The sequence below is a fragment of the Bidens hawaiensis genome, unplaced genomic scaffold, assembly GCF_021521415.1.
Source record: "Bidens hawaiensis isolate Kalapana, Puna unplaced genomic scaffold, B.hawaiensis_p1.1 tig00055172_1, whole genome shotgun sequence".
Lineage (NCBI taxonomy): Eukaryota > Viridiplantae > Streptophyta > Magnoliopsida > Asterales > Asteraceae > Bidens > Bidens hawaiensis.
The window spans coordinates 61,754-87,185 of record NW_027499964.1 but is presented as its reverse complement, the minus strand read 5'-3'; the positions used below and the strand labels follow the sequence as shown (position 1 = coordinate 87,185).

The following is a 25,432-nucleotide window of genomic DNA, read 5'->3' as shown; positions in this document are numbered from 1 at the left end:
TATGAGTCTTCAAATCCGTTTTAAACTCATCATGTCAGTTCTTGTTCGTTTATATTGTTATATTACTTATTCTAATTATAACCTTAAAACTAGAACTTATCGTCAAGACTCCTTTTGAAATTAACTAACTTGTTCACTTTAACCGCCTCCTCATTAATGTCTACCTTATCTCTAAGGTGAGTAATCACATCCCATTTTTTCTATCTTGTTTTGGGGGCATTATGCGTACTAGAAAAATACTATTATTATATTATTTCGCTCAAACACAATTCCCTTATTTGCGTGGTCATGATATTGCTCGATTAATTGTTTATTGTTATATGATTTATGCGTTTACTGATTTTATGTTTGGTTGGTATCTCATCCTCATCCTCATAGTATGATCATATGTCGTCCAAGCAGACATGTCTGAATCTAGTGGCATGTTCAAAAAGACACATTTGTTTATTGGTTGGGAATATATCCGAGTAAACATGCCCGAAATCTAGTGGCATGCTAAAAAGTCACATCTATTTGTTTATGTTAACTGATGCTATTCACTAACGCAAGTATTTCATTTCTCAATATTCTTATTATTACACTTACACCAAACTGTGATTACTCGCTCAACATGTGTTGTTGACAAATTATTTTTACATATATTGCATGTTGTTATTCCTAATGGTTCGAAGTGGGGAACGTAGATTGGACTTTAGATAAATTAATAAAAATTTTGTGATTTCTTTTGTTTTAAATACTTTATGTACTTTGATATGAATGAAATAAACTAGATATTAACACTTGAATTATTTTAGTGTCTTTGAGCTATGATACAAATATTTTCGTGCCTCTGCATGTTTCGCCGTTAGGTTGGGGTGTGACATATGGTTTCTCTTTTGCATGCACAAATCCTTCAGGTACTTTGCATAGGCGGGAATTTGTTTTATGGCATCTAATAGGGGAATATTAATTTTAACATGTTTAAATGTTTCCCACATTTTCTCTTGTTACGGGACCCGTTTAGTTGCTATCTTCGCCTTAGATGGCGCCAACAAAGCATCGGGACAGGGGATGAGTTTTGCTACCTTCCCCATATCCTTAGGATCGGTGGTGCCATCTTTCAAAAACGGTTTATTTATTTTAATTTTGTTCTCAGTTTTAATTGTTTCAGTTAAGTCAAACAATTCTGATTCGTCATCAATGATGACATTTTCATCAACTTCTTCCTCCACCCCTCAACCAATGGTAACCTTCCCATTTCTTAAAACACTTACCTGGTTAACATGTTTCTTTGAGCTTGAGACGAAGTATTGCGCGTTTATAGTTGTCACACCCTGCCGAGGCGAAAACGCGGGGCGATAGGTAACATGGTTAATTGAGCATATGATTATTGCAAACACAAACATGCATTGAATACAATTTAAGTTTAAGGTGTACATTCATAATATTTGTTTTCAAAAAGACAAATTGTTTGAAGATTCCACAAATATGACTCAACAACTCAAGTTATACTAGTAAATCTTCAAAAAGAGTATCCAAGACCCGCATGCTTGTTTTTCCTAAGTTGATTACTGTAACACCCCGACCATGGGCGGAATATGCCAGGGCGGTACGTACAGATTTCTCACAAGCTCATGACACAATTAATGTGACAAGTATAATTACTTAATTTCATTAAATCATAAGTACACAATTTAGCATAAATCAAATAACAATACAATAACTTTGAATTTCATTATGATATGTTTGTAATAACCTAATGGTCCAACTAATCTATTTTTCAATCCTTAAACTTCAACCAGCAGCACGTCTAAAATAATATATTTTGTCAACAATAATGTTGTTGAGAATTCATAAAGTTTTGCATAGTATATAGTACGAAAAGTGTAAGATTCACAAGTCAAGATGTATTGTCTTAATCATAAAGCAAAAGAAAAGTAAATACATGATATTCCTGTTCGCTTGACATAAGTCAAATCTACTAAGGAACCCCCGTTCACCGAGCTACTTGGAGTATAGAATAATGATAATGATACCGCCATTTAAAAATGGACGGTGCAGGTACGTCCCGTCGGACCCTCCCACTATGAGTATGTGTATGATACCGCCATTAACAAATGGACAGCGCAGGTACGTCCCGTCGGACCCTCCCACTATGAGTATGTGTATGATACCGCCATTAACAAATGGACGGCGCAGGTACGTCCCGTCGGACCCTCCCACTATGAGTATGAGTCTCCACCAACAAAAACAGTAAACAACTAGCACATAATCACATAGTTCACAAGCAATATGATACAAAACAAATACATACAAGACACGCATGTGAATTTTAGTTTGACACAAGAAAACCAAGTTTGGACGTGCTACACCCCCAAAACGTTAAAAGATGAAAAAGGGGGTTATGAAAACTCACTTGTTAAAGTAAGCGAGTGAAGCGAAGTAAGCATTTAAGCGAGCTAAATCGGACAAGTTCGGTTCGGTAAACGGTTCTACGAAATAAATTCTAGATTCAAAATAATAGACATGAAATAAAATATCAAAGACGGAGATAGGTTTTGTTCAAAGTTTGGATTTTTAGAGTTTATAACGAAAATATAATTTCCCTTTATAATTGATTTAGTAATGTTTTTGACTTAAAAATACCCAAGTTGGTAAAATTTATTAAGAATTTGGGTTGCAATATTTGTTAATTAATTTTTATGAGTTCGGCCGTTCAAGAAAGTTAGAAAGGCCTAAAGAGTAAGAAAGCGGTTTAAGTGAGTGGTTCGTTTACAGTCGGACCCGAATCCGTTTTTATGTCGGGTTCATTTCTGTCATGGTAAAAATATTATTCATTGGTTAGAACTTTAGTAGTTTATGTTTCAAAATTTATTTGTAGAAAAATAACCAAACTTTGTCCAAAATAAACATAAGCGAGTTGAGTTCGTTTTTAGTCGGACGAATGCCGTTAGAAATATTTTTAGTATCGCATAATATCCTAAACAAACTAAAATCGCAGAAAAATCAACATACTAACCCGAGGAGTGAACACAAGACAAAAAAGAATAAACTTGAACTTGGGCGGTTTGACTTTCATTGGTCAAACTTGGACTTTGCACAAATTAGAGAGCTAAAACATAATTGGGAGTGAAATAGGTTGTGATGCAAGATTTGTAGAACTAGAGGCTAGTATATATAGGCCAAGTATCGTTAAAAACAAGGTCAAAACGAATTAAATTGATGGCTAGTCATAAGGCTAGTCTTATGGAGAAAATCATGGAATTGACTCAATTGAATGAGTCAAATGATGAATTGACGATGGAGACATGTCTAGGTTCATGAAGTATCTTAAAAAAGAGTCAAATGAAAGAAAGTTTGATTTTTGAGAACTTTAAATAAATGGACTTTGATAAAATAAATTTTGGGGATAAAATACATTAAAAAGAGTTTACGGTCGGTTCAGTAACATCGTAAACATCATAACAATAAAATCTTAAACATGAGTTACAAATGACATGAAATTCAATACCTTCATTAATGCCGATCGAATTATATCAAAATTTTGAACCGGGTCGGGTTTTTCGGAATTGAAAAGTAACGGATGTTACAATTACCCTTGCAGCAACACTTAATTTTTTGAAAAATATACTTAAATTTGTCAACATAAAGTTGATGAGTTCACAGGTTTTAGTTAATGTATATTACAAAACCACTGTTCATGTAAAATATAATAATTGTTACGATAAACAAAACAAGTTAAGGAGATCCCTGAAGTCCAGCTGAGACTTCAGGTTATGTAGTTTGTTCCCCCTAATTTGTAAAACAATAAAAGTAGTAAAAAGGGGCCATGAAACTCCCATCGTGAGTGGCGGATATTGTGTGCTAGCAACTTGTGAAATGCGGATAGTAACCAATAAATAACTAACATTACATATATATACATATATATATATATATATACATACATATATATATATGATATAATGCTTAATATATATAATTTTCTTGTATATTTTATATAATATTTTATTTGTTTTTATTCGATTTTTATTAGAATTTGTATACTACTAACATATTTCAATAATGTAGGTTCCGGAGGTTTATCGTGGTTAAAAAGAGCGAATAATGAGCTAAAACGGAGAACCGAAGGATCAGGAACGAACTGGACCGCATCAGAATTGAACCAGACCGGCCCCCTATTTTTCCACGCCACGCTGCATGACGAGGAGCCCAGTTTTCCACGCCATATCCCTCATCACGCGGCGCGAGGAGCCCAGTTTTCCGAAATGTTCCTCGTTTTTAATCAGTTTTGGGTCTAGAAAACCTATATAAACACTCCTAAACCTAACCCTAAGCATACCATAAAGAGCCATCCGAATTTTGGGATTTCCAAGGCTTAGAATTGCAACTTTTGGTGGCTTTGGAGTTGAAGAATCATTCGGTGAAGCTCTCATTGTTTGAAGACGAAGAACACGGGTTCTATCTTTTATTTTCTTTCGTCTTTCATTATTTTCACTATGAATTTTTCTAAGTTTATTGTTTTTGATTTCATGATGCTTGGCTAAATTTTATGAACTACTTAGGCTTATGATGAACCTATTTTGACGTTGTGATTAATTTGGGATTGTTTATCGTTATGGTTTTATGAACTGGTTAAAAGATTTAATCATATTAAATTGATGCATATGGATACTTAGGATTGTTTGATGAGTTTTATTCCATAGTTGCCTTGATTGTTGTTTGTCATATGATAGGTTGCTATCAGGTCAATTACTTTGTGTTCTTGATTATTTTATGACTGATTTGCAATAAGAGCATAGGAATAATATTATCAAATAAATCTAAATATGATGTTAACCTAAATAGCTATAAGGTGTTGGGTTATTGATAGGTCTTTGTTAATTAATCTTGCTAGATTTTGTTCTTCGTAAGGAGTCCGTCTAGGTTTAATTATTTAATATTGTTTATTGAGTCAATTACATATATTAAATTGCTTTGATTTCCGCGGTGTAAGGTAGGATTTCATTATAAAGGAACTAATTCATAATTAATTGGGTAACCGTAAGGAAACTTGATTTTTAATACTGGTGTGCGTTAAAACTTATTAGAAACCCATAGGTGTCTTCTTGAGAGGAGTCAGGGGTCCTGTTTGGGTTTTCTTTTAAGTGTCTATTTTATAATCCCAGTTCCATAACTAAATATTTTCCCAGTTAAGTAACAGCTAAAACTTAAAGGATTCTAGCCTAGGTAGTTTTTCATTATCATCTGATATAAATCAATAAACTTGTGTTTCGTTTAATTTACTTGTTTTTCTTAATTAGTTTTTAATAATAGTTTTAAATCAATAATAGTATTTTTAATTAAAAACCACCCCTTAAACAAATATAAGCAAATAAAATCATGTCTGTGGTCGAGTCTAATTAGCTATTTAGCGTAACCAAAAGAGTCCCGTGGTTCAATATCCGGAATTACTTAGCTTTACTAGAGTCGATCGGTTCACTTGCCGGTTAGTAGTTTTAGTTAAGTTTAAGAGTCTATAATTTATTACTTAGTGTCTAGATTAGCGTGTTTTTATATAACTACTTTTAGCACATCAATATTCTAGATGTAGTAGTTTAAAAATATATCCAACAATATATAATTTTATATATTTAATTTAGAGTTTCATTTTAATACATATTCAATTACAGAAAAGTATACTACCAAATTTATTAATATAGGAATGTCATATCTAGTAAAGTAAATGATACTTTAACGAAACATTTTAAAATGAAACTTTTATACACTAACTTTTATAAAAGAATCTTTTTATGTATGAAAACTCTCTCAAAACTATAATTAACTATTTCATAGGTTCAAACATAGGTTTATCATTAATAATAATTGTTATGTTCATTAAGTCCATCTTTTAAGCATATGATACGGTTAGATCTTTTCATGTATAAACATATTGTAAATAATAACAGAATGCTAGATCCATACTTTAGTGTCATGTTTTAAGTTACGTGTTATTAGATCTACACTCTTATTAGTATTTCTTGTTACTTTTACACTTGGGTGAAGATAATTTAACATAAACACGCATATTAAAGTGTTTAATTAACGAATAAGAAAGGTTAGGGGCTCACTATGCTTTAAGGATGGATTAAAGAAAGAAAATAAGAAAATATAAGAATCTAGAGCTTGGATCCACTTGCTAGAGTTTGTAGACACTTCTTGGAAATACTTGGACCATCTTGATCTTGAAAGGTGGTAATTCTTTGATGTGCTTTAGTTTCAAAGAGAGTAATGAACAAGTGCTTGTGGTGACTTAAAGGTGGAAATGAGAATCGGATGGGGAAGTGTTAAGAGTAAATTGCAAAAGTGTTTATTTGCAAAGGAAATTGTATTTGCTTCCAAGTGTTTAGGATTTGTTATAGACCTTTGGTGCATGTATATAAAAATATGGCAAAAATATGAATGAGGGTGGTTGTATTCATGTGAGGGTGTAAAGTGATGGTGAGTTTACGGCTTGGGTAGGAAGCAGAAAAAGAAGGCATAATGTTAAAAGATGTTTTCTTTGGTTGACTATTGATGTCCTCCTTTTTTATGTAAAGATTAAGCTTGCGTTTTGCATGTAAAGATTTCTTAAAGCTTGATATATAATATTATGCATATTATTGGCTAACCTTTCATAGTATCATATTAGTTTATAATGAGTCTTAATTAAGGTTTAATAATATTGGTTAAACATGTGATTGGTTTATAAAAAGTAAATAGTATGGTGTTGTTATCACTTGATGAGGAATGTTTATATCACGTTTAAAAGAGGCACCAAGAGCCGAGCTTGATGATAAGCCGGGGAACTACCATTCTTATGAGGTCTTGGTTGATAAAATATAAATCCTAATATGAACGTGGACCAAACGAATTATTGGTAGTAATTAATCATCTTTAAAATGACAACGTTGACAATGTTGTGGAAACAGATTGTTAAGGTTAATCCACTTAAATTGGTTGGTTATTTGTCAAGTGAGTGTACAACATAATCTATTTTAAGCAACTCTTGGGTGGTTATTGCAAAGTTCTATAATTGTTCAAGAGTTGTGTGGGTTAATACTTGGTAATTCGAGGTTAATTCTTTATAACTTAACTAATCTTAATTGATATTTAAGTATAGTACAAAAGTTGTTTTTGGACAATTCACCTAATAATTTAAAAGATTGTCTCATCTTTAAAGTAAGTTACTTCATGAACACTTAACATAAATCAACTTGCTTACATAAACTGATGTTTTGTGGAGATCATGAAGTTATGCATATCTCTTTGTTTAACTATCATAGAATAGCATGACTTAGGAATAACGTGTTATTCCCACATTAAATTAGCAAAGTGAGTTTATATTGTATGTTTACTAATTAATTGTTAAACCAAGTTAAGGAGTTTTAACGAAGATGATATAATTTTATCCTTGATCATTTTAAAAATATAAAATATCTAAAAATATTGTCTTTAATTTATGCTTTTAAATTCCTTTGAAATTTACTTGTTAAACTAAAACCACTATGATTTTTACTTCCGGTTTAACTATACAACGATTTAGTAGTAAAAATCAAACAAGTGTATTTGTGGATTGATACTTGGTTCTTAATTCTACAAAAAAGATTACTATCCGGGACTGAATATTAATATCTGATATTCCCTAATCAGTACCTAATGTTTATTGGAGACTGATTTCCCAGCCCTAAGCTAGTGATGGATGCCTAGTCCTTAATGGTGGTTTTAGTAACTAAAATGCAGTCCCCATTGTATGGCACCAACAGAGACTAACAGTCAGTCTCCGATACATAAATACTCAGTATTTAGTTTGTCCCCCAATACCACGTCATTTCAGTTCCCAAAACGTTGCATTTGTGACTGCAAATCAGTCTCGGATTATACTTCAATGACTGAAAATCATTAAAAAACCAAAAAATAAAAAATAAGATACGTTGTGTTTCCGAGTTTTATTTAAAGAAAAAATAAAACAAAGTGAAATTATTTGTTTTCTTTCAAATTAAAAAGATTTTAAAGAAAAAGAAGACAAGAAACAAGAAAATAACACATCTTTATTTTTTTTCTTTCTGTAAATGAACTTGAAAACACAGCATTACAAACAAAGATATGATTACAAAGATACGATTGTGTCAGCTACTCTAAACAGATTATTATGCCACGTAGGACCAACCCCCTCGATAACCTCACACCCCCAAACTTTTCACATATTCATTCTTCTTCTTCTTCATCAGAGTCAGACCACCCACGCGACCCGATTCACTGACGGCTCGACCCGATCCACCCGGGACGAGCAGTCGACCCATTCATTCCTCTTCATAATCGGTATGCAATTTGGGGCTTTTTTAATTTTATCTAATCTGCATTACTGTTTAATCGCTTTGATCATCTGGGTTCTATCGGAAACTGATTCTTGACTCATGGGTGTTAAAAAGTTAGTTAATTTTGTGTTTTTATGATAGATTAGAGACTATGGATTGTTTATTTGCTACAGAATGATGCTAAAGTTTGTTGATTTACGCAATCGAAAGTTGTAGATTAGATTTGGTATTTTAACAAACAGTTGGTGTGCTGTTGTTAATAATCAAAGATATAAATTATGACAGCTAACCCTAGAGAAGGCATAATATTAGGCAAAACTCAGATATAAATTAATCTGTCATTAATTTGAGCGCGTATCGCGTAATTATTATTATGATAATGTTTATGCATATTTAAGCACCTTGAATGAATAATGTTTCTATATAACTACATTACCTTTTGTAATCTCTTTTCGATTACTAAAAACAGTCGTGTCGTGTGTAACAATGTGAAACTTTGGTGCTGTTTGTTTTTGAAGACTGATTTCATCTGATTTCTTGTCTGCAACTGAAGATGTGGTCCGAAGGTCTGCAATCTGAAAGTATAATACTGTTTGTTTTATAAACTGCATATCGTTTGCAGAAGCTGAAAATTAATTACCTATCATACATATCACAGTACAGAGAATTTATTTAACGTTTGTAGACTGCTAAAATAATTGGTGATGGTGTACGAACTGTGGAAGTGGGTGGTGGTGGACGATTTGTGGCAGACGATTGTGGTAGGCGGTGAACGGTCGTGGTGGAAGGTGGGTGGTGGCGATGGACAGTTGTGGTGGGTGGTGGACGGTGGTGGTGGCTGACGGTGGGTGGTGGTGGTGGTGGTGGCAGACGGTGATGGTGGTGGGACACGGTGGGTGGTGGTGGTGTTGGACATTGGGAGTTGATAGGATGTGAAGAAGTTGAACAATAGCTTACTTTTTAATACCATAAAAGCATTATTTTTCAGATCTTTTTCTTCTAAAAAAACAAACAGTCTTCAGAAGCTTATGTCTGCGCGCCCGCAGGCGTAAGCCCCTTGCAAACCTTTTAAGCAAAAACAAACAGAACCTTTATAAGGGGATGAGTTATTTTGCTCTTTAACAAGATTCGTGTCTCTGCGTGTAACAATAATATCATCAAACTGTTTTTGTGTATTTGTTCTTATGTTTATACTTGATCCAGTCATTTATGACATATTATTGTGATTGATTTTGTTTTTATTGCAGGGTTTTGTTATCACATCATCAAGGGTTCATTTGTTAACTTTTGGAAGCTCAATCATGGCGTTGCGTGAAAAGGGTTGGTGACTATTAACTAAAATCTTTCATTTGTGTACTTGTTTGCTTTAATGCCAACAACGTTAATTGGCAAATGTGTGAAAATGACAGTATTAAGACATGCAAATTGAATTATAGTAGATAAGATACAGAAAAGGTGACTGTAATAATTTGAGCCCTAAAAGTATATGCTGTCCTCCTTTCTGGTAACTCACTTAATGAGTTGATCACATGCTTAATGAGCTGTAAACATTATGCAACATTATTTTAGTTTAATTTTTACGTTTGAAACCTTGTGACGTGTAAGTTTTTATATGTTCACTAGATATATTATAATGTGAAGAAGCTATTCTTTCGTTTGACCCGTGTCATCTTTTTATTGTTTTTTTTTTAATATTCCAGTCCTCATAACGAAAGCAGGGAAATTTGAAGTAAAGGAATCGCAGAAGATTACAGTAAACAGGGAACGGTTACAAATGCTTGACAAACTACTTAACGATGTGTATGCAATCCGTAGGCCAAAACCGAGTGAATATGAGCATCGCAAAGATCTGATCCGAGTTTTTAATGAGATAGCAAAAGATATATATGGTAATACAATTACAAATATATTTACAGTTACTTGTTCTTTGCATTATTATATATATTTGAGTAAATAATTTGTTTCTAAGTTATAATCTGAGATAGCAAAAGAAGTTTCTATATGTTCATTAGATGCTATATATATTATAATGTGAATGAGTTATTCAGGTAATTCTGCCAGCTGTCCTGTAGTCGAGGAATTTGGTTCATTTTCCATGGATCTTTTTACAACAGAAAGTGATTTAGATCTCTCGATTAACTTCAAGAATAGCTCGTTAGCATTTCCGCGAGATCAGAAAATAAAAACGCTTCGGAAGTTTGCAAGAAAGTTTTTTTCCCTTCAAAGTAAACTTTTCCCTTTACTATTCTTTGTTCTTTATATTATTAAATTTTCAGTTAAGGGTGTTCATCGGTTCAGATATCTGTTTATTCGATTCGATTTTTAATTCTTTTTGGCCTTAACCGAATACCGATTTGAATTAGAAAAGTGTCTAACCGAATCGAATTCAACCGATTAAGCCGCTTTATTCGGTTCGTTTATTCGATATAGCCGTTTAAACCGGTTATCATTCGGTTTATTCGATTGAATTCAGTTTGGTTTTCCGAAAAAGTGAATTTGTGGAATCGAAATTCGAATTCACAATTAACATACTACGTTTAGTATGAGTCAAAGCGGGCTAGTTTGACCCACCAACTCTTAACTTTATCCATCATTTTAAATTCTTATAAACGTTAAACATGTTGATTATCATTACAAAAACGATAGTATTTTAAATCTTTGAATAGTTGGGTAGACTTTTGTTGACTTTAAACATGTTTTTACTTATTCTACTTCTAGCTAAATTTTTTGACTTATTCATTTTGACTTGTTTGAGCTAAAAACACAACCCAAATTGACCCGTTTATAAATAATTAGATTGATTTATGCAAAAATAACATACTTTTTACCTAGAAAGTGCATTAAAATATTAAATGCATTACGCTGCGTTAATGTCTGATTATCATCTTCTTGTGTTTTTTTGTGGTTTAGATAAAGGTCACGTTAAAGGTGTCCAACCGATCATGGCTGCTAAGGTACCAATTGTCAAGATTACTGATACAGGAACAGGTGTTGAATGCGACCTTTCTGTAGAAAACAGAGACGGGATTTCAAAATCTTTGATTATTCGCTTCATTACTTCAATAGATCAACGGTTTCAAAAGCTAAGTTTCTTGGTAAGTTTATGCTTGTGCTTCAATAGAATTGTAGAATCTTTATTTAAAGAGAAAATTACACAAATGGTCCTTATCCATATTGCAAGCTTGGTCGCTAGATTTTAAAAATTGCAAGCTTAGTCCAAACTCCAAACATTCGCGAGAGGGTTGCATGTTTAGCGCCCACCGTTAATCTTACTTTTTAACGGAAAAGTGATGTCATGTATCATTCATGTGAGGGTAATTGTGTCTTTCATCAACTTCATCACCTTTCGATTAGTGCAAAATCGAAGGTGATGAAGTCTGTGTTAAAAGTTCTAGACCTAGTAAGAATACTTAACTAGGGTTCCAAATTTGAAAAGACACAGTTACCCTCACATGAATGGCACATGACATCACCTTTTCACTAAAACCTAATAGGGATTAACGGTGGGGACTAAATGTTTAACCCTCTTACAAATGTTTGGACTAAGTGTCTAAGTTTGCAACTTTTATAATCAGGGGCCCAAACTTGCAATATGGTCAAACCACATGGACCATTTGTACAATTTTCACTAATTTGTTTAAAACCACAAAATGCATGAATTTAGGTTTGTACGAATGCAGCATTTACTAAACTGTAGGGAATATAATTGTTTGCTTAATTTGATATTAAAATTATATCTATTTATGCAGATGAAAGCGTGGGCCAAAGAAAATGATATTAATAGCTCAAAAGATCGAACTCTCAATTCGTTATCTATAATATTATTGGTTGCTTTTCATCTACAGGTACTAGATATATTTTTTACTTAAACTCTTTTATCTGTATCATTATTGGTTGCTTCTGGAAAACTCTAGATAGAACTTGTTTATTTATGGTAAATTTTTTTTGTCTGGATTAAAACATATTATTATTATGAGAAAATTACACATGAGCAGTTTATTTTGTTTTTTCTAACCGTAAAATTTGGTTTTATTGTCGATTTTTGGTTGCAGACTCGAGACCCTCCTATATTACCTCCATTTTCTGCCATATTAAAAGGTACCGTTGGGACTTATTTAAGTAAAACTAAATAAATCATATGAGAACTCGTCTTATGCAAAACTACAAATATGTGTGATATTCAATCATCTGTGGTCACATCTGCTGACTTAACTAAAATCAAATGATTAAAACTTGATATTCAATGTTTGTTCATCCATATTCTGTTATGTTTGTTCGTTTACGTCGTGAACCGTTCGTTTATACTGTTAACGAATGAACATAAACGATCACGAACACGCTCATTTTCTTAACGAACGCGAACAAGAAGACAGCGTTTATTTAATTGTCCGTGTTTGATCATTTTTTTGGTTAAAGTTAAACTAGCAAACACAAACATGCTTCGTTTGTGTTCATTCGATTTGTTTTTATGCCTGCATTTTACTGGATATAAAATTACTTCTGCTTTTTTTTTTTAATTAGAGAACTCATGGTTTTTGCGTTTGTTTTGGCACGAGAAATTTCTAGATGGAGAGGATCCCGAGTCCGTGAAGAGATCGGTTAGAAGCTTTAAGAACTATGGTATACGAAACAAAGAAACATTAGGTGAATTGTTCGTGTCGTTTCTAACAAAGGTAGCATCATTAAATGTTATTGTTGGTAACAAATCTTTATTTCTTACATTTTTGATTTTTTATTTTTTAATTGTAAACGGGTTTTGCAGTTAGCATCGGCTGAAAAACTTTGGCCCAAAGGTTTGTGTGCGAGTCCTTATTTAGGGCATTGGACATCTAAAACTTGGAACACTAAAATAGCCAGGATGAGTGTAAGTACCTAACCTGTCTAAAAACAGGTCGTCTTTCCTATTTAATTAAACGGGTCGTGTTCGGGCTGACCTGTTTAACTCAATTAGTTAAACATGTCGACCCACCACCAGCCTGTTTAACCCATATTTTTACAGCCCACCAACTTGATTGACTCATTACAATTATCGCTGCCAACCCGTTTGACACATTAAGATTAATGAGTTAGATAGGTCGTGTTTGGGTTGATCTGTTTAACCTGTACAGTTAAACATGCCGACTTGCCAACTTGTTTGGTTAACCAGGTCGACCCATTAACCCGTTTAATATTTTTTTTACAACCCACCAACTTGATTAACATGTTTACAAATTGGTTATCACCGCCAACCCATTTGGGACGTTAAGATAAATGGATTAAGCGGGCCGTGGTTTGGTTGGCATGTTAAATTAAATGATTTGTGTTCAAGTTTTCTTGTTTAACCTGTTTAGTTAAACATGTCGACCTGCTAACTTGTTATGCTAACTTGTTTAGTTAAACAGGGCGACTCACTTAACCCGTTTAGCCCATTTGTTCACAACCACCAACTCGATTTACATGTTTTCAACATGGTTATCGCTGCCAAGTTAAGACAAATGGGTTAAATGGGTGACCTGTTTAGTTAAACGTGTCATGCTTGGGTTGACCAATTTAACCCATTTAGCTAAGCAGGTGGACCCGCTAACCGGTTTAGTTAAACAGGTTGATCACTCGTTAACCCGTTTAACCCATTTTTTTGACAACCCACCAACTTGATTAACACGTTTACAACTTGGTTTATACCAACCTGTTTGATACGTTATGAGTAATGGGTTAAACGAGTTTAGGTTGACGTGCTTAATTAAACGGGTTGTATTTCGGTTGACCTATTTAACCCTTTTAGTTAAACAAGTTGACCCGTCAACTTGTTTAGTTAACAGGTCAACTTACCAACCCGTTTTAGTACAACCCGCCAACTCGATTAACACGTTTACAACTTGGTTATCACTGCCAACCCAGTTGATACGCCATAATGAGTTAACGGGTCGTGTTCAGGTTACACAATGTTAAGCATGTGTGGGTTAGGGTTGATGCTTTCAACATAAATAGAAAATACGGTTTGTGTTCGGACTGAACAATTTAATCTGTCATCAACTCTCCAGCCCAGCCCGACACAACCCCTAAATTCATGTAGAATTGGTGAACTGAACCAGTTTACTTATTAATGGGTCGATTTGGGTTATGTTTAATCTCTATAGGTTGAGGATTTTACGGACCGGACCCAAAATGTGGCTAGAGCGGTTGGAGAATCAGAAGTGGAAAGTATTTATGAATGTATTCATTTCACCAATCGAAGTCTCGATGATTTCATGAATGCTGGAATTCAAGAACTAGAGTTAAAAGAATCCTTATTTGGCATTGATGTGATGCCTCATCCCCCTGTTGACCCACAGTTGACTATTTGGCAAGAAAATTATGAAAATAACCGACATGTCGTGGCAACAAACCCCTTATTGACCGTGAATAACACTGTGATGGATCTGAGAGCTGGTCCTAATTGGTCAACAAGTCAACCAAAAACGGGTCACTGGGGTGTACCGGTACCGGTCTCGCCACTGTATCGGGCTGTTACCACAGGCCCCGCGAATTCTTGGACCGAGCAGCCGTTTGACTATCAGTTGACTAAAAGAATGAGGGTTGCAGAGACTGTGCCTGCAACGCAAAATAAGGGACCTGCTTGGGGTGTGCCCGGGTGGACACAAGGCTGGGGCCCCACCTCTCCTAGCAGTAGGGTTGGGGACCACGGAGCTGCTTCTGTGGCGGACCACCTTAGAAGGTCACATGAGCTGCAGCATGCATGGGACCCTAGGGAAAGAAGGCTTCAACAACCTCCTTATGGTATTTATTATGCAACTGTACAAACCCTAGTTTGGGTCAAAATGGGTTTAATGGGTCAATAGGGTTTCGGGTCGGGTTAACCCAAAAACATCTTTTTCATTATTTTATTCACAAAACTTGTATCTTTTTTAAATATTTTCTAAAGTTTCTAAACAGTATGATTTTTGGAGTTGTATATTTTAAAAATACCGGTTTGGACAACTTTTAACCGGTTTTTATTAAGTTGTCCAGTTAGTAAACAAGTCGAGCCAGGTTGGCTCGTTTGTATTTTTACACATTAATGTTTTATAAAACTGAAATATTTTTAACATGCACATAATGCATAATTTGTAAACTAAAAAAAATCCTAAATTATATAGAGTTAATTTCTCTGATGGTCCCTGCGGTATGTCCGCATTGCAAGTTTGGTCATTCAGTCTACATGTATGCTCCTGACTATTTTGAAAGTGTGACACAGATAGTTCTTGGAATGGACAGGTGTTTGAGTTAACTGCGTGTGAAATGACTAAATAGGGACATCTGTCTATTGGGTGTTTTAGGAGTAAGGGTATTTTAGTCATTTCACATCACTTAACTAGAAAACTAACGCCCATCAGTTCCAAGGACCATATGTGTTACACTTCTAAGTGTTAAGGGCCATACTTGCAATATGGATATACCATAGGAACCTTCTGAGCTAAGCAGTTAATAAGGAAAAATATCAGATATCGGTTATCGCAGAATTTTAATATCATGTAAAATTCATATATATAGCAATTTAACACTAATAATTCAGTATAGTCTCCTACCATTAACAAATTAACCTTTTGCAAATTGCAAAACACTAACAATCTTAGCAAGTAGGAATTGATTAAGACTTAAAACACTAATATCAAGAATATCAGTGATATATCAGTCAAATATTAGTCCAATATCTGTCAATATCATTGATATTATCGGTACCGACATTCTGAACCGATATTCTAACTTATATATCGCCAAGGGACCGATAACCAATATATCACTGATATGTCGGTAATATATCGGCGATATCGACTGCATAGCTTCTGAGTAATCAACTCTTTTTATATTAAGGTTGTGTTAAGCTTTTGGGTTATAGGTTTATCTATATTAGAATTTATGCTTTAATTTAAATGAGTACTGAGCTTACCTTGGTTCGTGCTTGGTTTGGCTTGGCTTGTTTACAAACCAAGATAATACATAACCTAATGTATAAATAAACTTTAGCACCTACAAACTCATTTGTCTTCTTTCTACAGGGAGTTCCTCCAACGCACATGGTCCACCATACCGTTGAGGTTCGGGTTATAAACAAACATGTGCAAAACGACTAACCAGACTACACTTCTTTGTGGCTATGTGTCGGGTTTGTTTTTGCTTGTGTTTGTTTGTTGTAGCGTGCTAGTGATAGTTGTTTATAATCATAGCGGGCCGAAATGCATCTTTTTGGTTAAACTTTAACTCAAGCCCATCATTTAGATTCTAAGTGATAGCAGAGAACATCATGTGGATCTAACCACAGTTGCATTTGATGTTCTTTTTACCATACCTGGCTTAATTTTAAATTAAATTGCATTATGTGCAGTTGGGATTGTTTTAGTGCTTATGTCTCTTGTTTTAATTTTGTTTTGCATTGTTCAGTTTTTTTTTTTTTCATTCTAATGTGTAGACTTGTAGGTGGTTGGGTTCAAGTGAGAATGTTTAAAAGTTTAAGAACCATTCAACAAAATGAGAACCACTTTTTTGAGCTGTTGATGAATTGGCATTTTTGTAATTAGTTTGAATTGATTTTAAAGGGGTTAGTGGATTAAAATACTTTTTAACTTGTTGGCCATTAACTAAACACTCAAATGTTTAGTATCATCCTTAGCTTTTATTCTTTTGACTTCCAAACAAAGAGAATTCCAACTCTGTTAGTTTTTCTCTGACATGACATTTTTTAACAATAAGGGTGGGTTGAATTTTAGCCTTTTTTTTTAAAAAAAAAAAAAAATACACATTTGACATGTTAGGTAATAAAATTCATAACCAGAATTGACCCATTCATAAGTTGCTAAGTCATAATTACCAGTTTACCACAATTATATAATGAAGCTGAACAAGTTTAAAAAATTCACAGGTAAAACTTTCACATTGTACTTTGTAAGATTCGGGTCAGCAGCTCTTCCTTGATTATTTGCCTATGTCAAATCAACACGTCAAAGAAACCAGATTGTAAAACTTAGCTAAAAATGAAATGTGTCAAATGCCTAAATCAATCTATTCAAATAAACAGACATCACCTTAACAATAACAATATAGTTTGTTGTAATAACACTTAATGCATTAGTTATCTATAAAAACACACACAAAAAAAAAAAAAAAAAAGGTCATAAAGTTGTCAAAAGCCAACTCATTTTTACCATATGTTTGATACATTTAGATATTACTTCAAGAATTATCAAGTATCAATGAAAGTTTCTGTAACGATGACGTTTGTGATATAACAAGACTCAGATAAGATAACATCAATTTAATGTATTTAGCCCAAATTTGATTTTAGTTATTAACCGAACCGAAATGAAACACAAAAAGTGTATTTATGCATCATCACATAACATCAAGCATTTCCAAAAGCTCAAAGCTTTGACATTAAGATAAAAAATATATATATAAACTCTACTACAACAAATACAAATCATTACAACATTAAATCTGTAATTCTAACAGTTACAACTCTAAATAAACATACATCAAAACAACACTACATCAAGCCGAGCCGACACAACCGAAAATTCACTGGCTTGACTCAGTTGCATCCCAACATTCCATTTTATGCCTTTACCCCCGACGGTGTACAATCGAAGAAGCATAAAGTACAACCAAACCATCAAAACTTAATACTCTTTACAACTACCATTTCTTTATTACCCAACACTTTTACAAAACAATAATCAATCCAACACAAACTACTGGTCATAACCCATGGCTACAACCGGCACCCGAACCTTATGCCCTCGGTTACCTTTTAACAAAACCTCCCCAAAGCTGTACATCCCGGTGACTGACCGTACGGTTAAAGTCACCGTGAACTTACCCGACACACCTGGTTTCAGTGTCATGGCTTGCGGCCTCGTTTCAATGGACACGGCTGGTGACATTCGGGCTGTGATCGTGTATGTTTCTTCTTCATTCACGTTTGTCACGGTTCGGGTCATGGTTTGGGTTCTGACAAGATGGGAAACTGTGATGGATGGTGAGTTTAGATTGTACGGGTGGCCGAGAGTGTAGTTGCATGGTAGGTGTGTGTAGTTTCTTATTTCGTGCGAGTCGAGCCCGGGTGTTGTGCATAAGAACCCGATATAATCTTCGTAGCCTTCAAAAAATAAATAATAACATTTTTAGGTGATGTTTTTTATTTGGCCCCGTTTGAGATGAAACATAACCCAAATGGTCTGTACTCTGTAATCACAAGGAACCCTATACAAACCTATAACGGGCCCGTTATAGGTTTGAGCCAGTTATAGTTCTGAACTATTAACGGGCCCGTTATAGGTTTGAGCCCATTATAGGTCTGAACGGGAATTACAATCGAGTAGGAACCCCGAACCCTCAATATATTATATATAGGAAACTGAAAAACCCTAAACAAACATAATACGGGCCCGTTATAGGTCTGAACTGTGATTGCAATTGAGAACACTCAACATGTAAGAAACTCAAGAAACCCTAAACAAACCTATAAACGGGCCCATGGGCTAAAGACGACTAAACCCTAATAAAAACTAGTAATTAACTGTAATTAACTAAAAGTAAATGGGCCGAAAAAAAACATAACTGCATCGAAAATGAGGCCCGGATCCAAAGCAGCCCGGGGGTTAACATGACCGCTTCCATAATCAAATGGTGTGGCCGGACGAATGTCATGGTTTCAGAGCCCGAATACTGTTGAGCGAGGATTGGGCTCCCGGCTCTATCAAGTGTATTTGTGGTTGTCATCAGGGCCGATTTGATGGCAGCCGGGCTCCACTGAGGGTGCTTCTGCTTAATGAGAGCTGCGATCCCGGCTATGTGTGGTGCGGCCATGCTGGTTCCAGAGATCATGGCAAAGTGTTCTCCTGCTCATACAAAAAAGTAAATATTCAATTATATTAGCTATAGCAGGTTATGTGTGGTGCGGTCATGCTGGTTCCACATCTAAAAGGAGGTATTGAGTTATATTATATTTTTTAACTATATCAGATTATCAACTAGATCTGCCAAATAAGACCTGTTGCTTATTAACGGGCCGGTTCAAATTATGTATATCTGCAGCAGGTGAAATTGGTAAAAGAAAGGAATTTACTCAATAAGAAATACTCAGACCTCAGTCATATTACTTTCTAGTTATATCAGCTAAAGCTGACAAAGTCGGCCCGTTACTAGTTAATGGGCTGATTTAGATTACGTTTTATCAGGTAAACTCGTAAAAGCAAGAAATTTAGTTAAAAATAAATGTTTTATCATAATATTTAAATATATCAGACTATCCATTAGGAGCTGACAACGTCGGCCCCTTACTAGTTAATGGGCTGATTCTGATTACGTTTTATCAGGTCAAACTCGTAAAAGCAAGAAATTTAGTTAAAAATAAATATTTAATTATAATATTTAAATATATCAGACTATCCATTAGGAGCCGGCAATTTCGACCTGTTAAATATTAACTGGCCGATTCAGATTGTTTTTTTCTATCTTTAACATGTCAAATTGGTAATAGCAAGATATTTTGTTAAAGGGAAATGCTTAACTATATCAGATTATCAGCCATAGCTGGAAATTTCGACCCGTTACCTGTTAAAGGGCCGATTCAGATCATGTTTTATAAAATCTAGTTAAACAGAAATATTTTTAGTATATTACTTTTTAATTATATCAGATTATTAGTTAGAGCTGGAAATTTCGACCCGTTACTTATTAACGGGCCAATTCAGATATAGCATTTTATCTCTTAACAGGTCAAACTGGCAAAATCAAGAAGTTTAGTTATAAAGAAAGCAGGTCAAAAGTGGTCCAAAGCGTATTATAACCTATGTAATTAGCCTCATCTGTTCCATTGGGGGACCATGAGGCCCAAATCAAAGAACCAGGTGCTAGAATATCAGGCTTCAAAAGATCTGCATCTCGAAAGCTGTAATCTTTTATATTCGGGCCTCGGGCCGAAAACAATGCCACCATTGGTGCTGATTTGTGAAGAACCGGCTCCAGCCCGTTTCCAATTGACCCGACTGCTTTAAAACTCTTGACCCGGCCCGTCCAGTCCCTTGAAGTGGACACGTTGTAATAATCGATAAGATCCTAAACCAATATAAAAAAGGTTATAACGTTTATAAAGTTGTTTATTCAATAAAATTAACTAAACTAGTATAGAAGTGCGCGTGTGAATTTCTCACACGACATGAACCTAACACGGAATTCACAGGTTTAGGTTTAGTATAACTGGGTTCAGGTCAGTTTCTGGTCAAGCCCGTTTAGCTAAACGGACCGTGCTCGTTTCAATCCGGCGGTTCGTAGGCTGACCCGCTTAACCCATTTTTATTTCAAAATATATGTTTATAAAATACTAGTTAGTTAAACTAAACTTGCCACTTTAGCCCCTTCAACTTTCTTATAACCCATTCAAAAAATAAATAAATGTGTCTAACGGGCGTGTTCATGCTAGTGTCGACCCGCAAATATTTGTGTCGAACACGGGTTCATGTGTCTAACATGATATTCGGCTTCCAACCCACAAACTCGACCCATTTAGCACCCCTATACACATACCGATGACATGCTGACATCAGTGATGAGAATTCCGGGCACGCCAACGGGTACCGGGTCAAACTTTGTGCCCGGTGATGCATTTTCCACGGCAAGAACGAACCCGACTGCACCAAGAGCCTTCGCGGTTTCAGCCACTTTAGCCATCGATGCGGTCCCGATAACGAAATTAAACGAATACCCGCAAAGAAGTATGTTCCCTTTGACCATATTTTTGTTTAAAACCTCGGGTCTTTGACAATCCGCGGTAGTTGACTTTCCCGAAGAGTCCAACAACACATCGTTAGCTGCCACGAGTGTAAACTTTTGATTCATACCAGTTGCAGCTGCATTGATTAATATAAAGTTAGATTAATTTTATGAAATAGTCAGAAGCAGAATAATGTGCATGGGTCGATTCAGGTTAACTTTTGGTTCAAACCGAAAACTTGGTTCTTGAGTTTTGGAGAACCGTTTGGCTTCGGTTTTTCAGTTCGGTTTCGGCTTTTTACCATTTGGGCTTGAAATTTTTGGGCCGGAAAAAATTTGGCCCAAAATAATGAATGTTGGCCTGATCTTTTTAATAAATGATTACCTAATTATTATACATTTGGACTAAAATATTTAGGTTACACAGTTTATTAAATTGTAATAAATTAATTAACATTCAAAATAAAACATGAAAATCCATAATTCATTTCCGTCCTGCCTTTTTGGTTTCATTTACATGTGAAACCGAAACCAACCCGAAAATTCGATTTTTACAAAAACAAAAAACCAAATCGTCAGTTTTTGTTTGGATATGTTTTCTTCGGTTTTGTCATTTGGGCTTGAGATTTTTGGGCCAGAAAAACAAAATGGCCCAAAATAATGAATTGTGGAAAAAATATAAATTACTTAACATTTGAAATAAAAAATGAAAATCCATAAATCCAGTCCGATTTGGTTTTAAGTACAAGCAAGACCGAACAAAAAACCAAAAATTCGATTTTTAGGTTTTTGAAAACCGTTCGCTTTCGGGATTTTTGGTTTTACGGTTTTACCATTTGGGATAAAAGTTTTTGGGCGGGAAAAAAATTGGCTCAAAATAATGAACTTGGGCCTAAACCTTTTTGTTAATTAATGATTAAGTGATTATTATACATTTGGGCTAACTTATTTGTGTTACACTATTTGTTAAAAGTCTTAATAGTTACATAACATTCAAATAAAAAATAAAATCCATAAATTCGGTTCGGTTTTTTCGGTTTTGATAATGCAAAACCGAGCCGAAAATCTGGTTTTCACGAAAACATAAAACTAAACCGTCGGTTTTTTGTCCGAGTCCGGTTTTCAGTTTTTTCAGTTTTATGCACACCACTATAAAATATAACCAAACATACGAGACATGCCGATGCCAGGTAGGATCTTCCCGTTCCCGAGTGTTAAATGGTTTTTATATCTCCGGTCATCAACTGCAGCAGCTACGGAAGCAATCCACGGGCTGTACGACACTAAAGTTTTGGAAAACGGGCCACCATTTCCGGCTGCTTGAGCAACAAAAACTCCAGCTTTTACAGCTGAGAGAAGAACCGCATCAAATGGGTTCAAAAAAGTGGTCCTTGTGGTAGCTGGCGGGCTGTTGGGCCCTACCGAGAGGTTTAGAATGTCCACACCATCATGAACCGCCTGTTAACATGTTAGTTGATGTCAGTTAGAGTAATAAATGAAATGAACTAGATGAAAATATGTTTTGTTACTCGGGCCTGACAAGAAATGAAATGAAACCTGTTCAATGGCTGCAACTACATCCGCAACAAAGCCTCCAAAGAGCCGGTAGAGAGCCTTGTACACCGCAATCCTATTCAGATTTGTAAAGGGTCAAAAAAAGAGGTTTTAATCATGTTCGGTTGGCAGGTTGAATTTTTTAGCCAGAGCACCACCCATATAACCCACTTTTCTAAACATGCCAAACAAGTTGGTGAGTGATAACCAAGTTGTAAACGTGTTAATTAAGTTGGTGGGCTGTATACATTGTGTTATATGGTTAGTGGGTCGACCTATATAACTAAACGAGTTAAGCAGTCAACTTAAACACAACCTGTTTAATTAAACTAGTGAACCCGAACACGACCCTTTTTTTAAACAGGCTAGATACACCAACCCAAAACCAAATTATTTCCATGTTGTTTTGGAAATTACCACTCCTAGTCAAAAAGTTTGGGTCGGGTGTGTTAAAAAAACTACGTTACTTCCACCTAAAAAAACTGTTTGACACAACACAACTGAATCAACCCGTTTAAAGAAAAATGGGCCAACGGGTCAAAAGAATAGTGTTCAAACCTAGCACGAGGCGCCATTCCACTTGCTCTTCCATATTCATACCCGTGTACCCGTACTGGAATCCCGTTATTTCCCGCAGCAATGGCTGCAGTATGACTGCAAAGCAATAATCATAGCGTCTTTAACTAAAAGCCTGATAACAAACTATAAAAATTTATAAAAAATTTAAGAAAAAACACCTACCTTCCATGACCATCACCATCCAAAGGAGAAGCAAAATCAACCTCGGGATTAAACGCACCAGAAACCGTAGCTGCTTTTGCAAAATGTTGGGCCCCGACAATCTTCCCGTTACAAAAACTCCTCTTCGTGTCGGCATCATTTTCGCATTTCCCTCGATATCTTGGAATCGGTTCATAAGGCTCGGTTAAGGTGTTTTGAAAGCTTGGGTGGTGCGGGAAAATACCCGAGTCTACAAACCCGATAACAATATCTTCTCCCGCCCGATCAAACCCGCCACCTGTGGGCCACACACCAGTTGGGAGTCCTAGAAACTGTGGTGTGTGGGTTGTAAGTTTTCTCGCCTTCCAATCTCTATCAACTGACTTCACACCGGGGGCTCGCCTAAGCGTTTCTGCCTACTAATATTCGAATAAACATATAAGTAAACAGGTAAACGAGCCAAGCTGCTCGAGATCCTAGCTCGAGTCTAAACCTAAATTTGTTTAGTAAATGAACCCGAGTCTGAACTTCACTTATCGAGCTTGAGCTGGCTCGCCAGCCTAAACGTGCCTATTATTTATAAAACTTTTATTTAATATATCAAATATACATTTATGCAATAATTATTATTATGTGTTGTAATAATACTATGATAAAATATAACAAAATATATATTACGTTATATATAAAAATTATAATTTAAATATATGTAAAAATAACTATAAGTTTATATAAATTAATTAATATATTAGATATACATATATGTAATACTTATTGTTATATATAAAATTATGATAAAAGGGAACTAAATAATATATATTATTTATATAAAAATTATAATTAAAATATGCATAATATATATAAATTAATTATAAAAAATAAAGATGCAAGCTCGAGATTTCTAGAGATCAAAACCAAATCAAGCTCTAGTAAGTTAAACGAGCCGAGCTCAAGCCTAGTTGAGTTTGGGTTTGGCTTGGCTCGTTTACACTCCTAAGTCTACATGATCACCACAAATGATCAAAACACACGTCTTTTTTTAAATGGTTGAAGTAAATAAACCCAAAACTGACCCAAACCGCTAAGCCTAAACTCAAACCCGTGAATTTGGTGATCAAAACTCAGTATAAGCGGAAGTAAAGTGTTCGGATTGTGACCTGTTCGGGGGACATGTGGACTGCGAACCCGTTGATAAGATGCTTATAACTGTATAGTTTTGTGTAGGTTTCGTCTTCAAATAGTGATCCAAGTAGTGTATCGTGCCTACTTTCAAGGTGTTGAGAGTATGACATAACCGATTCACTGCGTATAAAGCAAAACAGTTAGCAAAAGCACGATGCTTGAAATGCGATAATAATCATAAAATGAAAGCATGATTCATTTCAGAGACTATGTCTAAAGAAACACCAATGGTACACTATCCACACACCGCTAACACGACCGAAAGTTCAACTGGTTTGGGCTCCAGTTAAACAGTTTCAGGTCGTAAATGGGTCGACACGTTTATGACACGATTAAATCCATTTAACTATGTAATTTTATAATTCTTTAAATAATGAAATATATAAGCAATCCATTTAACAAAAAAAAATGACTGATGTGACCACTAACAACACGACCTGAATGACCATTTTTCACCCTATCATATGATATGACGGACTCTAGTGTGCATACTTGAGTTAGCATCATACGGGCCCGAATATACAGCCACACCCTTTCAAGAACACTAACCTAGTAACATCAAATTTGTGATCAGATTCAACAGCAGTTGCTTCAAAACCATCAATGCCACCATTATAACTTATCACTGGATCTCCTTCAACTGTCACAATATAAACCTCACATTTCACAAAAACCATCAAACCAAATAAAACCAAAAACATCATCATCTTCATCTTCATCACCACAAATCTGTTTCCAACCAAGCAAATTATTAATATGCTTCATAACACATTAAAATAAAATCCAATGAACATGATTGTTTTAACATATATTAACAATAAAATCTTAACATTTAATAAAACAAGATTCAAGAATCATACCAGTTTGATATATGGATCTAACTATCTGCAGCACCCACTTGGAATTACATCAAAAACCTGATTTTTATACACACA

General features: G+C 34.9%; 2 protein-coding genes across 2 annotated transcripts; one reads left to right on the top strand and one right to left on the bottom strand.

The window, feature by feature from the left end:
- The first annotated feature begins 8,230 nt into the window (after positions 1 to 8,230).
- On the top strand, positions 8,231 to 16,640 carry LOC143600980 (protein HESO1-like). Its single transcript, XM_077078510.1, has 11 exons — positions 8,231 to 8,319; positions 9,563 to 9,635; positions 10,016 to 10,204; positions 10,364 to 10,540; positions 11,226 to 11,410; positions 12,065 to 12,160; positions 12,368 to 12,413; positions 12,882 to 12,988; positions 13,078 to 13,179; positions 14,432 to 15,071; positions 16,331 to 16,640. Exons 2-11 carry the CDS (start codon positions 9,617 to 9,619, stop codon positions 16,366 to 16,368), a joined length of 1,599 nt encoding a protein of 532 aa, XP_076934625.1. The 5' UTR covers positions 8,231 to 8,319; positions 9,563 to 9,616; the 3' UTR covers positions 16,369 to 16,640.
- A 1,173-nt stretch (positions 16,641 to 17,813) lies between these two features.
- On the bottom strand, positions 17,814 to 25,226 carry LOC143600981 (subtilisin-like protease SBT2.6). Its single transcript, XM_077078512.1, is given in 12 exon segments — positions 17,814 to 18,426; position 18,825; positions 18,889 to 18,965; positions 18,968 to 19,168; positions 20,120 to 20,387; positions 20,856 to 21,178; positions 22,214 to 22,499; positions 22,599 to 22,671; positions 23,154 to 23,249; positions 23,337 to 23,731; positions 24,473 to 24,617; positions 25,047 to 25,226. Coding segments are annotated over 12 exon segments (2,442 nt in total). The 5' UTR covers positions 25,217 to 25,226; the 3' UTR covers positions 17,814 to 18,019.
- Between the last annotated feature and the right edge of the window lie 206 nt (positions 25,227 to 25,432).